At 43.5% G+C, this 20,978-nt stretch overlaps 1 protein-coding gene across 3 annotated transcripts; it reads left to right on the forward strand.

The window, feature by feature from the left end:
- Window positions 1-5,991: 5,991 nt before the first annotated feature.
- On the forward strand, window positions 5,992-15,397 carry LOC107299012 (cornifelin homolog). 3 transcript variants are annotated; one of them, XM_015828376.1, is made up of 4 exons: window positions 5,992-6,002; window positions 13,315-13,445; window positions 14,217-14,353; window positions 15,093-15,397. In XM_015828376.1, the coding sequence occupies exons 2-4, from the start codon at window positions 13,322-13,324 to the stop codon at window positions 15,177-15,179; spliced, it is 348 nt and encodes a 115-aa protein (XP_015683862.1). In that variant the 5' UTR covers window positions 5,992-6,002; window positions 13,315-13,321; the 3' UTR covers window positions 15,180-15,397. The 3 variants fall into 3 exon arrangements, with proteins under 3 accessions (XP_015683862.1, XP_029142492.1, XP_029142493.1); XM_029286659.1 differs by lacking the exon at window positions 5,992-6,002 and adding an exon at window positions 6,369-6,414; XM_029286660.1 differs by lacking the exon at window positions 5,992-6,002 and adding an exon at window positions 12,904-12,927.
- The last annotated feature ends 5,581 nt before the right edge of the window (window positions 15,398-20,978 follow it).

Here is a 20,978-nt window from a genome sequence, read left to right on the forward strand (position 1 = left end):
CCTCCTCCTCCTCTCCGGAGCCCCGCACTCCCCCAAGCGTTATGACTTCATCCCGGCGTGCGAGCGGGCTGCCGGCAAGGAGAAATAAATCTTCATAAAGGCTGGGTTGTGATTAATCCGTGGGCCAAGGCTTGAGAGCGGGACCTTTCCCATTAGTGGATAATGGGAAGATGGAAAGCTCCTGTCGCCGGCAGTAGCTGCCCGTCATTTGTTCCACTTTGCACTCCATTTGGCGGGGAGACTACAAGGCACTCCATCAAAAATATTTTCAGAGTTAATTTCCGTCCCTTAATCTGCTTGATTCTTATTTTGTATCGAATGGCAGAATCGATTTTCGTGGCGACTAAATTAAATAAGGATCTTTTCATGCATGGGGGAGCCTGGGAGGTAAGGGGAGGGGAGGGGAGAGCCAGGAGGAATTAGAAAAGAAGAAGAAAGGGGGTGACTGGGGAGAAAGGCACTGGGATATATATTTTTGGGGGGGACGGGGGGGGGAGAAAGATCAGCCTATATTGCAAAGGATGACTCTCTTTGCCTCCCCCCCCATCTGTCCCCGTTCACATGTGTATCAGATAGAAGAAGGCCGTCCACAGAACCGTCCTGATTTTTGTGCTTAAATTCTTCTGGGTTGGATTCGAAGCTAGGATCCTGCCAGTTTTAATCCTGGTCTTTGGCATTTCAGAAAAGGTGGGGAAGACGGGCTAAATGGCCTAGCCTTAACCGAGAGAACTTCAAGGCCTCTGGATTGTTGGAAGAAGAAACTAGTAGAATTGTTCAGAGCGTTCCTCGACGGAACGAAGGGCAAGCGTGTACCTCGAACAAATAAAAATAATCCAGGTCATAAAGGCAAAGAAGTCTGTGGCTGGTCCTAGGGCCAAATAAAACCCCAATAAATCCAATTCTGCAGCTCTCAACACCCTGATATGCCAAGCCAAGATACAAGAATCAGGAGTTCGATTGAGTGAAGGACACACAGTGGTTACCTAGTTGAATAATGAAAGCTTTGCAAACAAACAAACAAACAATCAAGGCCAAAGAGCACGAAGCACCCTCACAGTTCAGCCCTTAGTTACAAATATTCCCATCCCCAGGTAGTCCTTGACTTATAGCCACAGCTGGGAGCAGAGTTTTAGTTGCTAAGCAAAGCAATGAAGGGAGTGGCGCCCCATTTTGTGACATTTCTGTCGCGGTTGTTAAACGAATCGCTGCAGCTGCGAAGTGAATCACACGGTCGCTAAGCGAATCCGGTTTCCCCCGTGGTCGGAAGCTGGCTGGGAGGGTGGCGAATGGCGGTCACATGACCTCAGGATACCGTTGTAAATACATGTCGGTTGCCAAGCAACCGACTCTTGATCACATGACCTTGAGATTATTGAGACGGTCGTAAGTGTGAGCACGGTTTGTAGGTCGCTTTTTTCAGCACCGTTGTAAACCGTTCAGAAAGGCCACTAAATGTACGTGTAGTTGTAAGTTGGGGACCACCTGTATTGATACACAGAGGAGTACAGATAAGTCCTCGATTTACAACAGTCTATTTAGCGACCGTTCGAACTTACAACGGCACCGAAAAAAGAGATTTAGGACCCTTTTTTCACACTTACGACCGTTGCAGCCTCCCCGTGGTCATGCTGTCAAAACTGGCAACCGGCTCATATTTACGACGGTCGCAGCGCCCCTGGGGTCACGTGATCCCCTTTTTACGACCTTCTGACGAGCCACATCAGCGGGGGGGGAAGCCAGATTCACTTAACAACCGTGTGACTGTGGCAAGCAAGCTCCCTGAACAGCTGTCTCGCTTAACGACAGCAATGTTGAGCTGAGCGGCGATAGTAAGTCGAGGACTACCTATATATTAGCGGCAAGCCTTCTCGGTCGTCAGCAAAAAGAGCCGAAATTAACATTATGTAAATGATTCCACGGGACATTCCCCCCTCTTAGGAAGAAAATCTCAGATTCCCAGGACGCCCAGACCGGAGAAGCGGGAGAGGGGAGGGGGGGGGGGCTGTTGACAAAGAATAATAATCAAAAAGACAAATACACCAACAAGCCATCTTTTTCCCTGTACGTGTCAGGCTTAAACGTCCCTCCCCGTCCCCCCCCCTCCATCAGGCCTATCTGTGTTCATTTCATCCCCCATTCTTCTTCCGTTGTCAGATGGGCTTGCGGGCACCCCCTCCCTTCCCCCTGCCCACCCGGGGGTCCCCACGGGGAGGGAAGGCTGCTCCTTCCGTCTGCCTCACATAACCCCTTAGCCCAGGAAAGCAGCGAGTTCATTTATTCGTGCTGGAGCCCCAGCAATTCATTTATCTCTCTTTTTTCCTATATCTCTGACAGCTTGACATGCCGCCGGTTCTCACCAATGCCATCGCACGGGGTGTGCACACGCACAGGCACAAACACAGACACACAGACACACACACCAAACAGAAGCCCTCCTGGGCCCCTGCATTCTACATTCCTTCTCATCGGCCTTCCCGTTCCACCATTTAAAATAATAATAATAAAAAAAATTCTGGGGTTGGTATTTGGGAGCTATTTTTGGTTTTTTACTCTAATCATTCCAGTAACGATATTTAATGATCGTTGTTTTATTTAGGCCTTTTGGGTTTTGTATTCTTTCTTTCTTTCTTTCTTTCTTTCTTTCTTTCTTTCTTTCTTTCTTTCTTTCTTTCTTTCTTTCTAGGATTGTAAGCAACAGACGTTTTGGCCTCTGTAGTGGCCATAAATTGAGAACTACCTGACCAGTGACTCCCACGTCCTCCAGTGTTGTGGGTGCTCCAGCACGGGAGGCTTTTAAGAAGAGACTGGTCAGCCACTTATCTGAAATGGTACAGGGTTTCCTGCTTGAGCTGGGGGTTGGACTAGAAGACCTCCAAGGTCCCTTCCAGCTCTGTTATTCTGATGATAGATAGATAGATAGATAGATAGATAGATAGATAGATAGATAGATAGATAGATAGATAGATAGATAGATAGATAGATAGATAGATAGATAGATAGATAGATAGATCTAATAATATAGTGGATAAATGATATCAGATGATAGATAGAAGGTAGGTACGTAGGTAGATATATAGATACTGTAGATAGATAGATAGATAGATAGATAGATAGATAGATAGATAGATAGATAGATAGATAGATAGATAGATAGATAGATAGATAGATAGATAGATCTAATAGTATAGTGGATAAATGATAGAGGATAGATGATAGATAGAAGGCAGGTACATAGGTGGATGGATAGATAGATAGATAGATAGATAGATAGATAGATAGATAGATAGGTAGGTAGGTAGGTAGGTAGGTAGGTAGGTAGATCTAATAGTATAGTGAATAAATGATAGAGGATAGATGATAGATAGAAGGTAGGTACATAGGTGGATGGATGGATAGATAGGTAGGTAGGTAGATCTAATAGTATAGTGAATAAATGATAGAGGATAGATGATAGATAGAAGGTAGGTACATAGGTAGATGGATAGATAGATGATAGATGATAGATTAGATGATAGATAGATAGGTAGGTAGGTAGGTAGGTAGGCAGGCAGGCAGGCAGGCAGACAGACAGACAGACAGACAGACAGACAGACAGACAGACAGATAGATAGATAGATAGATAGATAGAAGGTAGGTACATAGGTAGATGGATGGATAGATAGATAGATAGATAGATAGATAGATAGATAGATAGATAGATAGATAGATACATTGACCAGCAATGACATGGGCTTAGGACCATGTGAGTCGAAGGCTAGAAGGATCCATAGCTTAAACAGAATCGGTCAGTTGATGCTGAGGGCCTTATGTCAGCTCAGCCGGGGACCATGTATGACTTTCTGTGTTAGGCAAATCTAGAAAATTAGCTTGAGTTAATCCACGAGTAGTCACTCTCTCCACTTTTTAATGTTTGCTCTCTGCATCCCTGAGCAAACACCCTGAGCCGCTGATCTCTCCACCACATACTCGAGAATCCAAAGTCCAGAAAGTTTAGCAATGGTGAAAAAAAAAAGTTTGCCTCGGCAAATATTTACCTACCGCTACAGAATGCAGAGCTTAGTGCAAACCCCTAAATACGTTAAACCGCAAGGCCGATATTTCCAGGCTGGCCCAAAACGATACGATTGTGTGGAAGGTGTTCTTTGCGTCATTCAGCGAGAAGCAACCACGATACCTGTAGACCAGGTAGCTTTTTTCTCTCCGAGAAGAAGCAGGCTATTTTTATTTTAAAAGAGGGGAGAGTGGAAATTGCAGAGGTAATATTCTCCGTCCCTTGGACCCAAATTATTCCTTTATTCTACATACAGGTAGTCCTCGCCGTACGACCGCAATTGAGCCCAAAGTTTCTGTTGATAAGCGAGACGTTTGTTAAGTGAGCTTTGCCCCGTTTTACGACCTTTCTCACCACCGTTGTTAAGCGAATCACCGCAGTGGTTAAGTTAGGGGCACGGTTGTTAAATGAATCCGGCTTTCCCACGGATTTTGCTTGTCAGATGGTCGCAAAAGGGGATCACGTGACCCCGGGACACCGCAACCGTCGTAAGTACATGCCAGTTGCCAAGCGTCTGAATTTTGATCACGTGACCACGGGGATGCTGCAACGGTCGTTAAGTGTGAAAAGTCACTTTTTTGTTATTGTAACTTTGAACGGTCACTAAATGAACTGTTGTAAGTCGCGGACTACCTGTATTACATTCTGACTTTCCTTTTTGCTTCCTTTTTGGCGTGAAATCAAGCCTTTTCTTTCTGCTCTTAATATTCCTGCAGGTTCTGGAGGAGAATCAGTGCAATAAGTGATCCCAACATCCAACATTCATACATTTGCCAGAAAAAAAAAATGATTTTTTTAAAAAAAATCTCACTTATTATTCCAATCATCTTCTCCTAGTAGCAGATCCAGCCCTTCCTGTTTGAAATCTCTACTTCGAGAACTGTCTGGTTTGGTACCGCAACTAAACAGGACCGATCCAGACTCAACGGACAGTCATAAGTCACCTTTTTCAGTGCCAGTGTAACTTAGAACAATCACTAAGCGAATTGTTGAGGACGACTTCAACTTGCCTCCCAGAATTTGTGAATGCTCCAACGCTGGACATTTTTATGAGGAGACTGGACAATCAATTGTCTGAAATGGTACAGGGTTTCCTGCCTGAGCAGGGGGTTGGACTAGAAGACCTCCAAGGTCCCTTCCAATTCTATTCTATTCTATTCTATTCTATTCTATTCTATTCTATATTCTGTTCTATTCCTACTCCTATTCCTATTCCGATTCCTATTCTGATTCCTAGTCTAGTCTACAATCTATTCTATTCTATTCTATTCTATTCTATTCTATTCTATTCTATTCTATTCTATTCTATTCTATTCTATTCTATTCTATTCTATTTTAGGCTAGGCTAGGCTAGGCTAGGCTAGGCTAGGCTAGGCTAGGCTAGATTACATTCTGTTCTGTTCTATTCCTATTCCTATTCCTATTCCTATTCCTATTCCTATTCCTATTCCTATTCCTATTCCTATTCCTATTCCTATTCCTATTCCTATTCCTATTCCTATTCCTATTCCTATTCCTAGCCTAGTCTAGTCTACATTCTATTCTACTCTACTCTACTCTACTCTACTCTACTCTACTCTACTCTACTCTACTCTAGTCTAGTCTAGTCTAGTCTAGTCTAGTCTAGTCTAGTCTAGTCTTATTACCTGTATTTCCTTGTTTGAAAAATCAACATTGTTTTTTTTCTAAATCATATCCATTAACTCCATTTCTTTGGCAAGGTAACAGTCTCCGGCTTCCGTTCACCACCTCATAGTTGCCCCACCTGATTTACTCATGTTTTCCCTATCAATTCATTTTGAGCACAGCCCCTCCGACATTCTCCGCCCTAGCAACAAAGTTTATATAACAGCTGGCCTTTGACGGAACCGAGTTTCTTGACTAGAGACAGCTGGTCAACAGAAAAATCTGAGGTTTCAGTGTTTTGTTTTGTTTTTTAAAAAAAATACAGGTAAGAGAATGTACAGGAAGCCCGTGTGGAAATGTTTGCAATTCCTCTGTGGATGCCAAGTTTTGGGACCAGGTGGGAGAATAAATAGGAAAACTTTGAGGCATCTCTGGGCAACCTTCTAGAATTGTGTGTTTTGTTTCCAGCTCATAAATTACTTTCGGTTAAATTGGGCTGGCTGGTTTGTAGTTTATTATGTTAAAAGAAACTAGAAACAACACATGAGGGTGGGGTTTTTTTTGGAGTAGGTTAATAGTAGAAAGAAGAATAAGGAAGGGGTGGATCCATTGTGAAGAGAAGAATGATAGGATAGGAACTGGTGACAGTGCTTTAAAGCTTACTGTGGTGTCCTTGGTGCTCTCTGAGCTTGGCTGTTTTCTTCCATACCTGCAACTAGGGAACAACATCAGTGCCAGTAAGGAGTATTTTAGTTTATATTTTATTTAGGTTATTTGTTTGGGCTATTTATTGTTAGCTTGTTTGGCAATTCCTTGATTAGGGTATTGTTTACTTGATTGTTGGACTGGGGTTAATCAGTCTTCTCTCTGGGGGAAAACTGGGTTCAAATGGACTCGAGCAGAGCCATCTTAAGTCATGATATGGATGATTGATCTGGGTCTACCATGACATGGAAACAGAACAATTACACCTTGTTCATCTTGGTTTGGAACGTTCTGTGATCTCAGCCCTTTTGCACTGACTATCAACCGCAATTGTTTTGATGAAAGCTTCCATGTCGGTCTGAAATTTTAGCCTTGGTTTGAAGAGATACTATTGCCAGGCTGGGGGCTATAAAAAGTGGTGAGAAGGTTATATCTACGCCCTAGCCATAAAAGGTGGCTTTCAAACCACAATTGCTCGTCATGCGACATGAAGCTAAACAAACTGCATGATTGTTCAATGGGATACCTTGACTTGATCTGCTTTGGATGAGGCTGTAAAGTGGACTATGTCAGATTAGATTAGCTGTTAGTTAGGGGGGGGGGAGAACTCTGTTTAGTGCTGGGTATTAACACAGAATGACTGGCGGTCCTTGTAAAGCCATTATGATACCAGATGGAGCTGGAAAGAAGCTTGTGGAACAAGAATAAATTTTGCTCTGGATGCCTTGGAAGAGAAATAAACCTAGATAGCGAAGCAGCCCAATTTAATAGAGTTGCAATTTGAAACTTGGGTTCAAATTCTGCTGTATTAATGAATGGGGGGGGGAGAGAGATGGTGTCCTGGCCTTATAATCTAAAAAAAAAGTGAACTTCACCATCAAGAAAAGGGGAAAAATATCGTTTACTTTTTTTTGTCAAGTTGGTAGTCCTCAGTCTATGACCACAATTGGACCAGACTTTCCATTGCTAACCAAGGCAGTTAAAGTGATCTAGGGCTGATTTTACAACCTTTGTTTGCCACGGTTTTAAGTGAATTACTGCAGTGCTTAACTGAATTACATGGCTGTTGAGGAAATCCAGTTTCCACCGTTGACTTTGCTTGTCTGAAGGCCCCAAATGAGGGTCACAGGACCCCGGCATGCTGCAATCATTGTTAAAGGCTGGTGTGGTGGCCAAGTGCCTGAATTTTGATCACATGACCGTGGGGATGCTGTCGTAAGGGCGAGGATGCATTATAAGTCCCTTTTGTTCAGTGCTGTGGTAATTTTGAATGGTTGCTAAATGAAAGGTGGTTAGTCAAGGACAAGAGTAGGCCACCTTGGCTCTTTTATGACTCGTGGACTTCAACTCCCAGAATTCCTGAGCCAGCCATGCTGAGGGGAAAGGGAGAGGTTTCCATGCTGAGCCATGCTGGCTCAGGAATTCTGGGAGTTGAAGTCCACGAGTCATAAAAGAGCCAAGGTTGCCTACCTCTGGTCAAGGACAACCTGTATTAAAAGTAGAAAAACGGGCCTAGAAACCATCCAGCGGATGTCCCAAAAGTGCTTTCAAAAAGTGGACTTTCCTGTTTTGCTTGAAGACGTTTCGCTTCTCATCCAAGAAGCTTCTTCAGTTCTGACTGAAAGGGTGGACAATGGAAGGATATGCATTCCTTGCGGTCACCTGGTCATCACTCCTCTTCCTGAGAGTCCCTGAGGCCACTTAGACGTTTCTCTCTGCCCTCAGGGTCACCTGAATCCTGTAGTCTGCAATATTATTTTTTCTTCTGAAAATCCATTCATACTTCCACACTATTCCAAGGGTGTTCGTCCCCAAATACATAACTAAACGTCTATGGAGATTTTCAGTCATCCAGGTCACTGTATCTAGCTGGGGAACATTAGCACACCTTTGCTATTCAAATTGGCTAAGTTTTATCTGCGGGGAAAAAAAAAGGACGGTAGGAAAATCTACTGAATACGGTAGCAAGAGAGAATGGGAAAAGACCACTCTAGGCTTTCCAGAAGTCTGCAAAAAAGATGTTTTCTTAAAAACAAAAAGCGGAACTGGAAGCCGAAGGCAAATTTCCAGGAGCTGACTTCCTGTCAGTTGGTGCTGCCAAGAAGCCGTACTACTACAAATGCAAAAACAGGAAAAAACAAAAAACAAAAAAACCCTCAACGGCGCTGAAGGGCGATGTGCAAGTTAGACGCCAGCTTGCCTTGAAATCAATGGGATTTTCTTTCAACGGAACGTTTTTAGGATTGGATGTTAAGGTCATCAATTGCAGGCAACTCAAGGCCCAGTTAAATGTTTAATTCCCATTGATTCCAACAGGGCTTTCTCTTCATAAAAGCCTAGCTGAACCTTGGAGGCTCACTTGGTTATTGTAGCCTGGGGTTTTCTCTTACAACAACAGATATATCTTCATGAATTCACTTCTCCCAAAACAAGGTTACCGGTGAGCAATTAAAAAGGAACCAAAAGAGAGAGAGAGAACGATCGGAGGGTTTTTGTTCTCGCTGAAGTCTGAGCGGTAGATATCAGTAGGGGATCATGGAGAGAAATAATAGTAGTAGTAGTAGTAGTAGTAGTAGTAGTAATTTCTCCCACACCTCACCTCTTAGCCATTTATATCCCATCCATTGTAGGTGGATCAGGAATGAGCTACGTAGTGTCACCTTTTGAGTGACACTCTAATAATTAATAATAATAATAATAATAATAATAATAATAATAATAATAATAATAATAATAATAAAGTTGGAAGGGACCTTGGAGGTCATCGAGTCCAACTCCCTGCTCAGGCAGGAAACCTTACCCCATTTCAGACAAAGGGCTGTCCAGTCTCTTCTTAAAAACTTCGAGTGTTGGCGCATTCACCGCTTCTGGAGGCAGGTTGTTCCACTGGTTAATTGTTCTCACTGTCAGGAAGTTTCTCCTTAGTTTTAGGTTGCTTCTCTCCTTGGTTAGTTTCCATCCATTGCTTCTTGTCCTGCCTTCAGGCGCTTTGGAGAAGAGCTTGACTCCTTCTTCTTTGGGGCAGCCCCTGAGATATTGGAACACTGCTATCATGTCCCACCTCGTCCTTCGCTTTATTAAACTAGACATACCCAATTCCAGCAGTCTTTCCTTATATGTTTTAGCCTCCAGTCCCCTAATCATCTTTGCTGCTCTTCTCTGTACTCTTTCTAGAGTCTCAACATCTGTTTTTACATCGTGGTGACCAAAACTGGATGCAGTATTCCAAGTGTGGCCTTACCAAGGCATTGTAAAGTGGTATTAACACTTCACGTTAATACCACTTCAAGTTTGGTGAAATCCTGGCAGCAGGGCCTAATTCAAAGGTTGGCACCCTTTTGAAAAATTCTGGGATGGCAAAGTTCAGATCAACAGCAGGCTAAGTACGGGTAGCCCTCGCCTTACCAGAGTCCATTTAGTGACTGTTCAAAGTTACAACGGCAGTAAAAAAAGGGACTTATGGCTGCTTTTCACACTTACGAGTGTTGCAGCATCCTCGTGGTCACATGATCAAAATTCAGAGGCCTGGCAACTGACTTGTATTTATGACTGTTGCAGCGTCCCAAAGTCATGTGATCCCCTTTTGCGACCTTCGGAGAAGCAAAGATAATGGGGAAGCCGGCTTCGCTTAATGACCAAATTACTAACTTAACAACTGCAGTGATTCACTTAGCTTCTGCAGCAAGAAAGGTCGTAAAATAGGGCAAAATTCATTTAACAAGTGTCTCACTTAGCAACACAAGTTTGGGGCTCAGTTGTGGTCGTATGTCAAGGACTACCTGCACATACAGAGAATCCTCAACGTATAACCATTCGTCAAGCGACGGAAGTTACAATAGCGAGAAAAGTGACTTATGACTGGTCCTCGCACTTACAACCAGCATCCTCACAGTCATGTGGTCGAATTTGGGTGCTTGGCAACCATGTATTTACGACAGTTGCACTGTCCTGAGGTCATGTGATCGCCATTTGCGACCTTCCGACAAGCGAAGGTGATGGAAAAAGGCTGGATTTGCTTCCCGACTGTGCAATTCAATTAACAGCTGCAGCGATCCGCTTATCTGTGGCAAATAAGATCATAAAATCAGTTGTGACTCGCTTTAACAACCACCTAGTTCAGGGGTAGGCAACCTTGGCTCTTTTATGACTCATGGACTTCAACTCCCAGAATTCCTGAACCAGCATGGCTCAGCTTGGAAACCTCTCTCTTTCCCCTCAGCATGGCTGGCTCAGGCATTCTGGGAGTTGAAGTCCATGAGTCATAAAAGAGCCAAGGTTACCTACCCCTAACCTAGTTTGACTAGATGACCTCCAAGGTCCCTTTCAACTCTGTTATTCTGTTACCTCGCTTAGCAATGGAAATTCTGGTCCCCACTGATGTCATAAATGGAGGACTATCTCGACCGAGAAATGAAACATTATCTGGATACTACATTTTGTTATCATAGTATTGCTCATTCCTACGGATTGTGGATAGGGTAGAATCTGGTCCCTTCAGTCCAGCACCTTCACTGTTGTACCACGCTGGCTTTTATTCTGGGGAGAGGTCAATGGAAGGAGAAGTTATTTGCAGAAACTATGAAACTTATCAGCACTGCATGAGCAAAACTCTTGATAACCAAGAAATGGTGGCCCTCCCTTCAGGGTGTAGTGCCACCCTTCCATTTTCTCCTGCTCTCCATCCCGTTTGCTTCAGATAACCACAGGACACCTGATTAGGTCCCACGCGTTTCACGTTTCATTGGAGGAGTGACCACTACAGATTTGCAAAAAGGTGTTAGGTGTGGATGTAGAGGGAAATCTTGGGCTCACAAACCACCATCCCAGGATACTGAGATGTTCTTAGTGCTGCTCTCTGAGTTTGGTTGTTGGCTTGCAGATGTTTCATACCCAAACTGGGTGACATCAGCTACATAACATCGTTTACGTGGTTAGCAAAGGAATTTAGCTAAGCTCATAAAACCCACCAGGCTGAGCTAAAATGGCCTTGTTTAGTTTATGGGTTATGCTATTGTGTAAGCCTAAGTGTTGTCCTTGGATGCATTGGATAAGCCATCATGTTAAACCAGGTTAAGTTTTATTTCAGTACCATATCTGCCAACATAAATAAAACAGGAGGTTTTTTTTAAACAGAAGTTGAGACTGGTGTAGTGCTTAAACCCAGATAGAATACTGTTTGTAAAATATAATTAGAGTAGGGTAGGGTAGGGTAAGGTAGGGTAGGGTAGGGTAGGGTAGGGTAGGGTAGAGTAGAGTAGAGTAGAGTAGAGTAGAGTAGAGTAGAGGGGAGGGGAGGGGAGGGGAGGGGAGATGGGAGAGGAGACGAGAAGAGAAGAGAAGAGAAGGGAAGGGAAGAGAAGAGAAGAGAAGAGAAAAGAGAGGAGAGGAGAGAAGAGAAGAGAAGAGAAGAGAAGAGAAGAGAAGAGAAGAGAAGAGAAGAGAAGAGAAGAGAAGAGCTTTATTGATCAACTATGATTAGACACCCAAGGAATCTGTCTCCAGTGCATTAGCTCTCAGTGTACATGCAAAACAGAGATGATGATGATGATGATGATGATGATGATGATGATGATGATGATGATAATAGTAATAATATCAAAGTAATAATAGTCATAATAATGATACCAATAAGAGAAGGTAGTGGAAAAGATAAGGATAATAGTATATTATTGGGTATACTTAGACATAAGACAGTACTGTGGGAATTAGGTGTTCAGCAGAGTGATGGCATGAGGGGAAAAAACCCTGTCTAGTTGTTTTGGCATGCATGATTTGAAAACATCTCACAAAAAAACAGAAATGGTAGAGAATGGTCTATCCTACATGAACTTAACCAGCAGCTGGTCCACCTGTCCCACATTGTGAGGGGGGGGGGGAAATAAATACGCCAGCATGTCTGTGTCACTGGGTTTTATTACAAACAAATCTTAATTGATTGCTGTCCAAACGCCTCCAGTCTGACAGCGGGGCTACCGCAAAATACACAATTAAAACAAATAGGCGCTTCCTTTTCACAGTCATAGCTCTGAGAACGTGATTTATTTATTTATTTTTCCCCTGCTCATGTCCGTTTGCTCTGAATATCAGCTTGGCTGGCATGAGAATGTTGCTCGCTCAAAGTCTTTCCTTGATGAACGAACATTTTTACAATTGAGGTCTTGTCCTGTTCAGGCACTGTCTTGCGCAGAATATTCATGGGGATGGACTGGGGACAAATGGGATTGCTCTCTCAGAAACTTCCCACGTCCCTGGAGGAGGAGAATTTTTTTAAAAAGAGCCCATGGGAAGGGGCCAAAGGTCACACCATGGTCTGAATAGCAATGCCAGAGGAGGCTCAGGCACATCTGGATTGGCGCGTGCATCTCCCTTGTGGCCATACAAAGGGTGCCTAACCTGCCCATTCCCATCAGCTGTCACAAGGTGCCCTGAGAGAGGAGGCGTGTGTGTGTGTGTGTGTGTGTGTGTTTGTGTGTGTGTGTGTAGTAAAAGTAATCCTAACCTCTGAAAAGAAGAAGAGCCTTAAATGGCAGAAAAGGCAGAAGAAGGTATGAATTGCGACAAGCCTAAAAAATAGGTGGAGTTTTATACCATTTCACCTATACCATTTCAGACAAATGGCTGTCCAGTCTCTTCTTTAAAACTTCCAGTGTTGGAGCATTCACCACTTCTGGAGGCAGGTTGTTCCACTGGTTAATTGTTCTCACTGTCAGGAAGTTTCTCCTTAGTTCCAGGTTGCTTCTCTCCTTTGATTAGTTTCCATCCGTTGCTTCTCGTCCTGCCTTCAGGCACTTTGGGAAATAGCTTGACTCCCTCTTCTTTGGGGCAGCCCCTGAGATATTGGAAGACTGCTATCATGTCCCCCCTCGTCCTTCTCTTCATTAAATAATTGGTCCTCCTCTCCTCCTCCTCCTCCTCCTCCTCCTCCTTCCTAGGGTTAACATGGCCTATCAATCAGAGGTGATCATTGATGCTCAGCCACAACCTGCAGGCACCAGCTACACCTTCAATAATCAAGGAAACTGGAATTCGGAGTTGTGCGACTGCTGTTCTGACCTGGGCATCTGTGAGTAACGGAAGCATTTTGGGGAGCAAAGATGGGGATCTCTCATTGCCGGTCTTTAGGTGGGAAAAGCAAGGACCTGGGGTCTCCACGAAGGGGTCGAACCTGTCAAGACGGTAGCCACAAATGCACCATTAAAACTCTGCTCCTTTCCTGCGAATTGCATTTTGGCTTTTTTTTTTTGGGAACCTACGGCAGATGCCCTTGCCCAAATCATAAATGCAGGTGGTCCTCGACCTACGGCCACAATTGAGCCCAACATTTCTGTTGCTAAGCGAGACCGTTGTTAAGTGAGCTTTGCCCCACTTGACAACCTTTCTCGCCACCGTTAAGTGAATCGCTACAGTTAAGTTAACAACGCGGTTGCTAAGGGAATCTGCCTTCCCCATTAACTTTGCTTGTCAGAAGGTTCACCAAAGGGGATCACATGACCCCGGGACACTGCGACCGTCATAAATATGAACCAGTTGCCGAGCGTCTGAATTTTGATCACATGACCATGGGGATGCTGCAACGGTCATAAGGGTGAAAAACGGTCACTCTTTTCAGTGCCCTTGCAACTTAAACAGTCACCGAACTAGTGGTTGTTTAGTGGCTGGCTGGGGAATTCTGGGAGTTGAAGTCCACAAGTCTTAAAGTTGCCTCAGCTTGGGTACCCCTGGACTATAGCCTGAATACCAGACTCTGATCCCCTTGGATAAAAGTCATCTGCCATTTGTGTTGATCTCTCAAGGAGTTTGAGAGAAGTTCACCCTTTCCTTTCCTTTCCTCCAGGTCTTTGTGCCACTTTTATACCCTGCATCCTTGCCTGTCGGGTCTCAGAACAAGCTGGGGAATCCTTCTGTCTCCCATTTTTGCCAGGGTCTCTGATCGCTCTCCGTACAGGTGTGCGTGGAAAATACGGTATTCAGGTAAAAGGCGGAGCGTCAAAAATAAAAACGCAAACGGAGTTGGGGGAAAGAGGGCGGCTGTAACCCAGATAATAATAATAATAATAATAATAATAATAATAATAATAATAATAATAATAATAATAATAATAATAATAGTAATAAAAGTTGGAAGGGACCTTGGAGGTCATCTAGTCCAACCCCCTGCTCAGGCAGGAAACCCTATACCATTTCAGACAAATGGCTGTCCAGTCTCTTCTTAAAAACCTCCAGTGTTGGCGCATTCACAGCTTCTGGAGGCAGGTTGTTCCACTGGTTAATTGTTCTAACTGTCAGGAAGTTTCTCCTTAGTTCTAGGTTGCTTCTCTCCTTGATTAGTTTCCACCCGTTGCTTCTTGTCCTGCCTTCAGGGGCTTTGGAGAATAGCTTGACTCCTTCCTCTTCTTTGGGGCAGCCCCTGAGATATTGGAACACGGCTATCATGTCCCCCCTCGTCCTTCTCTTCATTAAACTAGACATACCCAATTCCAGCAGCCGTTCCTTATATGTTTTAGCCTCCAGTCCCCTAATCATCTTTGTTGCTCTTCTCTGTACTTTTTCTAGAGTCTCAGCATCTTTTTTACATCATGGTGATGTAAATGCCGTTTTTCTTCCCTTAAAGAGACAAAAGAAGAAATCACCTCCCCTCCTTCCTCCATCTTGAATCTCATCATGAATACGACCTCCCATTTTAACCCAGGGCTTTGTTTTTTCCACTCAGGGGTCTATCTGTGAAGACTGGATGGTCATGTCCTGCTGTATGCTGTGTGGTCTCTGTCAGATGGCTAGAGAGCTGAACAGGAATTGAGAAGACAGAAGAAGTGTCCTGTCTTCACTTGGAGAAAGCAAAGGAAGAGTTGAAGAAATGAGTTGGGGGGGGGGGGAACAAAGCTAGAGCTGACAGATCTGAAGTGAGAAAGAAAGAGGATCCAAAATTACAGCGGAATTAATTTTCCTGCCTCGTTGTTTACTAAAGTTTGCAAATGCAAAATTCTACCGAAAAGAATATGCACCAAAACACACACACATATTATATACGTATATAAAACTGAAAAACATCGAAGAAGAAGAAAAAAATTACAGCCCATAAAGAATTAGATATAATGATGAGTAAATACAAAATTATACTTATCTTCTAGCTGCTTTCTTTCTCTCTTTGGTCATCTGATCGCCATCCAGAATCTTGCAGACCAGATCTGATAGTCCTAAATCAGGGCTCTTCAAACTTGACAACTTTAAGCCTTGTGGACTTCAACTCCCAGAATTCTTCTGTGCTGGCTAGGGAATTCTGGGAGTTGAGGTCCACAAATCTTAAAGTTGACAAGTTTGGAGATCCTACGGTGAACTAGATTCTGAATGCAGCGGCCTCTTGATGCTAACAAAAGAGCATACTCTTGCAAGAAGATTCAATAACAGGGATTTTTTATGTTTATTCCACCCTGAAATCAATGCCCTAATAAATAAATCTGGATCTAAGATTGTGTGCATTTTTAAAAATAATACTTTTGGAAATGGGAACCGTCATGTTCCTTCCGATTGCTTGGTAACGTGTTTGTGAAACGTCACTAAATGTGCTGAAATCAGCTGATTTTTCTGGCTATAAGTGAACATTTCAACCAAATAGCTCTGCGCTTTCACACATTATTCTCTCACAATTGACTTTATTCATTTAAAATATTCATGCAGCTGCCCATCTTAAAACCATTCTTGACAGCTTTTAACTTGCAAAACAATATAAAACATAAAAAAACATTAACTTGCAAAACTATAAAACATTAAAAAAAATAATATAAAAAATTAAAGCGATAAAAAATTAAAATGCAAACTGGTGCCACAACCACACACTTCTACCACTTTCTGATCCTGTTCTGAGCTCATTTTATTTCAAAACTTAGGAGAAGAATAGGCGTGGAGTGTCTCGGGAAAGATAAAGGGGGGGGGGCTGTCAAATGTCAAGGGGGAGGGAGTTTCATAGGGTGGGGGTTACAATGGAGAAAGCATTCAATGTCCCATAAAATGGCAATATTTCAAGGAAGGGATCTGCAATAGGCCTAACGTATCTGCTCTGGTGGGACAGACAGATGTTCTCTTCTGCAGTTGCAAGTGCAAGTAATCCTTGACTTGCAACATTTCAGTTAGCGACCGTTCAAAGTTACAATGGCACTGAAGTGACTTATGAACATTTTCACATGACCGTTGCAGCATCCCACGTGGGTCACATGATCAAAATTCAGACCCTTGGCAACTGTAAGGACCCACCTCAGCTAACCACCCAAGAAAAGCAGAACTCTTGAAACAGGCCTTGTCTCAAAAGGAGGGTTCAGTGACAGGAAGGAAGTCAAGGCGAGATCTGGGGAAAATCCCGCTTGAAGGGTATAGTTCAGGGGTAGGCCACCTTGGCTCTTTTATGACTCGTGGACTTCAACTCCCAGAATTCCTGAGCCAGCATAGCTCAGCTTGGAAACCTCTCCCTTTCCCCTCAGCATGGCTGGCTCAGGAATTCTGGGAGTTGAAGTCCACGAGTCATAAACGAAACCAAGGTTGCCTACCCCTGGGATAGTTAAATCAGCAATAGTCCTCCTCCCACCAAAGTCATAATGTCCATTTGAAATCTAGCCAACCCACAGGTGGCACAATGAGTGGGGAACCGACACAGTTGGCACGCAGCTCAAGGTCTTCTCCAGCTTTCATTTCTCTGTAACCGTCTCCCTGATAAGGGAGACACATTCCTTTCTCAGGTGGAGAGAGGTGGAAGAAGGAAAGCAGAAAGCGAAAAACACTCCTAGATTGGGGCTAAAAGCAATAAGTAGATTGCTTTGTAAACCGGGTGTTCTGACAGACCGGCTTCACCGGGAAAACACTTAATTCCTCTTCCCTGGTTCAGCTGACAGAAGTGAGGAGAGCCTGTGGCCTAGAGGTTAATACAGCTGCCTAACCTGCAAGCAGCCCAGGTTTGAATCTCAGAAGGGTATGGCTAGCTGATGAGAGCTAAATAGCTCGAAATAGCTATACTCGTCTCCCTTTAACTCTTTGTCGGCAAAAATCCAAATATATTTGGGGACCTGACAGCAATTTGTTCATATTTATGACGGTCCCGGGAGTCACGTGATCCCCTTTTGTGACCTTCTGACAAGCAAAGTCAATGGGGAAGCCGGATTCATTTAGCAACCGTGTCACTCACTTAACAACTGCGGCGATTCATTTAACAACTTTGGCAGGAAAGGTTGTAAAATGGGACAAAATTCACTTATCCAATGTCTCACTGGATAGCAGAAATGTTGGACTCAATTATAATCTCAAGTCAAGGACAACCTAAACAGAATTTGCATAGCTATACATATGGATGGATGGATATGGATANAGACAAATTGCTGTCCAGTCTCTTCTTAAAAACTTCCAGTGTTTGGAGCATTCACCGCTTCTGGAGGCAGGTTGTTCCACTGGTTAATTGTTCTAACTGTCAGGAAGTTTCTCCTTAGTTCTAGGTTGCTTCTCTCTTTGGTTAGTTTTCATCCCTTGCTTCTTGTCCTGCCTTCAGGCGCTTTGGAGAATAGCTTGACTCCCTCTTCTTTGTGGCAGCTCCTGAGATACTGGAAGACTGCTATCATGTCCCCCCTTGTCCTTCTCTTTGTTAAACTAGACATACCCAATTCCAGCAACCGTTCCTTATATGTTTTAGCCTCCAGTCCCCTGATCATCTTTGTTGCTCTTCTCTGTACTCTTTCTAGAGTCTCAACATCTTTTTTACATCGTGTTGACCAAAACTGGATGCAGTATTCCAAGTGTGGCCTTACCAAGGCATTGTAAAGTGGTATTAACACTTCACGTGATCTTGATTCTATCCCTCTGTTAATGCAGCCCAGCACTGTGTTGGCTTTTTTGGCAGCTGTGACAATGCCTTTTTTCTTCCCTTAAAGAGACAAAAGAGGAAATCACCTCCCCTCCTTCCTCCATCTTGAATCTCATCATGAATTCGACCTCCCATTTTAACCCAGGGCTTTGTTTTTTCCACTCAGGGGTCTATCTGTGAAGACTGGATGGTCATGTCCTGCTGTATGCTGTGTGGTCTCTGTCAGATGGCTAGAGAGCTGAACAGGAATTGAGAAGACAAAAGAAGTGTCCGGTCTTCACCTGTAGAAAGCAAAGGAAGAGTTGAAGAAATGAGTTGGGGGGGGGGGAACAAAGCTAGAGCTGACAGATCTGAAGTGAGAAAGAAAGAGGATCCAAAATTACAGCAGAATTAATTTTCCTGCCTCGTTGTTTACTAAAGTTTGCAAATGCAAAATTCTACAGAAAAGAATACGCACCAAAACACACACACATATTATATACGTATATAAAACTGAAAAACATCGAAGAAAAAGAAAAAAATTACAGCCCATAAGGAATTAGATATAATGATGAGTAAATACAACATTATACTTATCTTCTAGCTGCTTTCTTTCTCTCTTTGGTCATCTGATCGCCATCCAGAATCTTGCAGACCAGATCTGATAGTCCTAAATCAGGGGTCTTTAAACTTGACAACCTTAAGCCTTGTGGACTTCAACTCCCAGAATTCTTCCGTGCTGGCTAGGGAATTCTGGGAGTTGAGGTTCACAAATCTTAAAGTTGCCAAGTTTGGAGATCCTACGGTGAACTAGATTCTGAATGCAGCGTCCTCTTGATGCTAACAAAAGAGCTATGCTCTTGCAAGAAGATTCAATAACAGGCATTTTTATGTTTATTCCACCCTGAAATCAATGCCCTAATAAATAAATCTGGATCTAAGATTGTGTGCATTTTTTAAAATAATACTTTTGGAAATGGGAACCGTTATGTTCCTTCCGATTGCTTGGTAATGTGTTTGTGAAACGTCACTAAATGTGCTGAAATCAGCTGATTTTTCTGGCTATAAGTGAACATTTGAACCAAATAGTTCTGCGCTTTCACACATTATTCTATCACAATTGACTTTATTCATTTAAAATATTCATGCAGCTGCCCATCTTAAAATCATTCTTGACAGCTTTTAACTTGCAAAACAATATAAAATATTAAAAAATAAAAACCAGCAGCGATAAAAAAAATTAAAATGCAAACTGGTGCCACAACCACACATTTCTACCACATTCTTATCCCGTTCTGACCTCATTTTATTTCAAAGCTTGGGAGAAGAACAGGCATGGAGTGTCTCGGGAAAGATAAGGGGGGGGGGGCTGTCGAATGTCAAGGGGGAGGGAGTTCCATAGGGGGGGGGTTACAATGGAGAAAGCATTCAATGGAGATGTCCCACAAAATGGCAATATTTCAAGGAAGGGATCTGCAATAGGCCTAACGTATCTGCTCTGGTAGGACAGACAGATGTTCTCTTCTGCAGTTGCAAGTGCAAGTAATCCTTGACTTGCAACATTTCAGTTAGCAACCGTTCAAAGTTGCAATGGCACTGAAGTGACTTATGACCATTTTCACACGACTGTTGCAGCATCCCACGTGGGTCACGTGATCAAAATTCAGACCCTTGGCAACTGTAAGGACCCACCTCAGCTAACCACCCAAGAAAAGCAGAACTCTTGAAACAGGCCTTGTCTCAAAAGGAGGGCTCAGTGACAGGAAGGAAGTCAAGGCGAGATCTGGGGAAAATCCCGCTTGAAGGGTATAGTTCAGGGGTAGGCCACCTTGGCTCTTTTATGACTCGTGGACTTCAACTCCCAGAATTCCTGAGCCAGCATGGCTCAGCTTGGAAACCTCTCCCTTTCCCCTCAGCGTGGCTGGCTCAGGAATTCTGGGAGTTGAAGTCCACGAGTCATAAACGAAACCAAGGTTGCCTACCCCTGGTATAGTTAAATCAGCAATAGTCCTCCTCCCACCAAAGTTATAATGTCCATTTGAAATCTAGCCAACCCACAGGTGGCACAATGAGTGGGGAACCGACACAGTTGGCACGCAGCTCAAGGTCTTCTCCAGCTTTCATTTCTCTGTAACCGTCTCCCTGATAAGGGAGACACATTCCTTTCTCAGGTGGAGAGAGGTGGAAGAAGGAAAGCAGAAAGTGAAAAACACTCCTAGATTGGGGCTAAAAACAATAAGTAGATTGCTTTGTAAACCGGGTGTTCTGACAGACCGGCTTCACCGGGAAAACACTTAATTCCTCTTCCCTGGTTCAGCTGACAGAAGTGAGGAGAACCTGTGGCCTAGAGGTTAATACAGCTGCCTAACCTACAAGCAGCCCAGGTTCGAATCTCAGAAGGGTATGGCTAGCTGATGAGAGCTAAATAGCTCGAAATAGCTATACTCGTCTCCCTTTAACTCTTTGTCGGCAAAAATCCAAATATATTTGGGGACCTGACAGCAACTTGTTCATATTTATGACGGTCACGTGATCCCCTTTTGCGACCTTCTGACAAGCAAAGTCAATGGGGAAGCCGGATTCACTTAGCAACCGTGTCACTCACTTAACAACTGCGGCGATTCATTTAACAACTTTGGCAGGAAAGGTTGTAAAATGGGACAAAATTCACTTATCCAATGTCTCACTGGATAGCAGAAATGTTGGACTCAATTATAATCTCAAGTCAAGGACAACCTAAACAGAATTTGCATAGCTATACATATGGATGGATGGATA

Source organism: Protobothrops mucrosquamatus, unplaced genomic scaffold, assembly GCF_001527695.2.
Source record: "Protobothrops mucrosquamatus isolate PMUCROS unplaced genomic scaffold, P.Mucros_1.0 scaffold4433, whole genome shotgun sequence".
Taxonomy (NCBI): Eukaryota; Metazoa; Chordata; class Lepidosauria; order Squamata; family Viperidae; genus Protobothrops; species Protobothrops mucrosquamatus.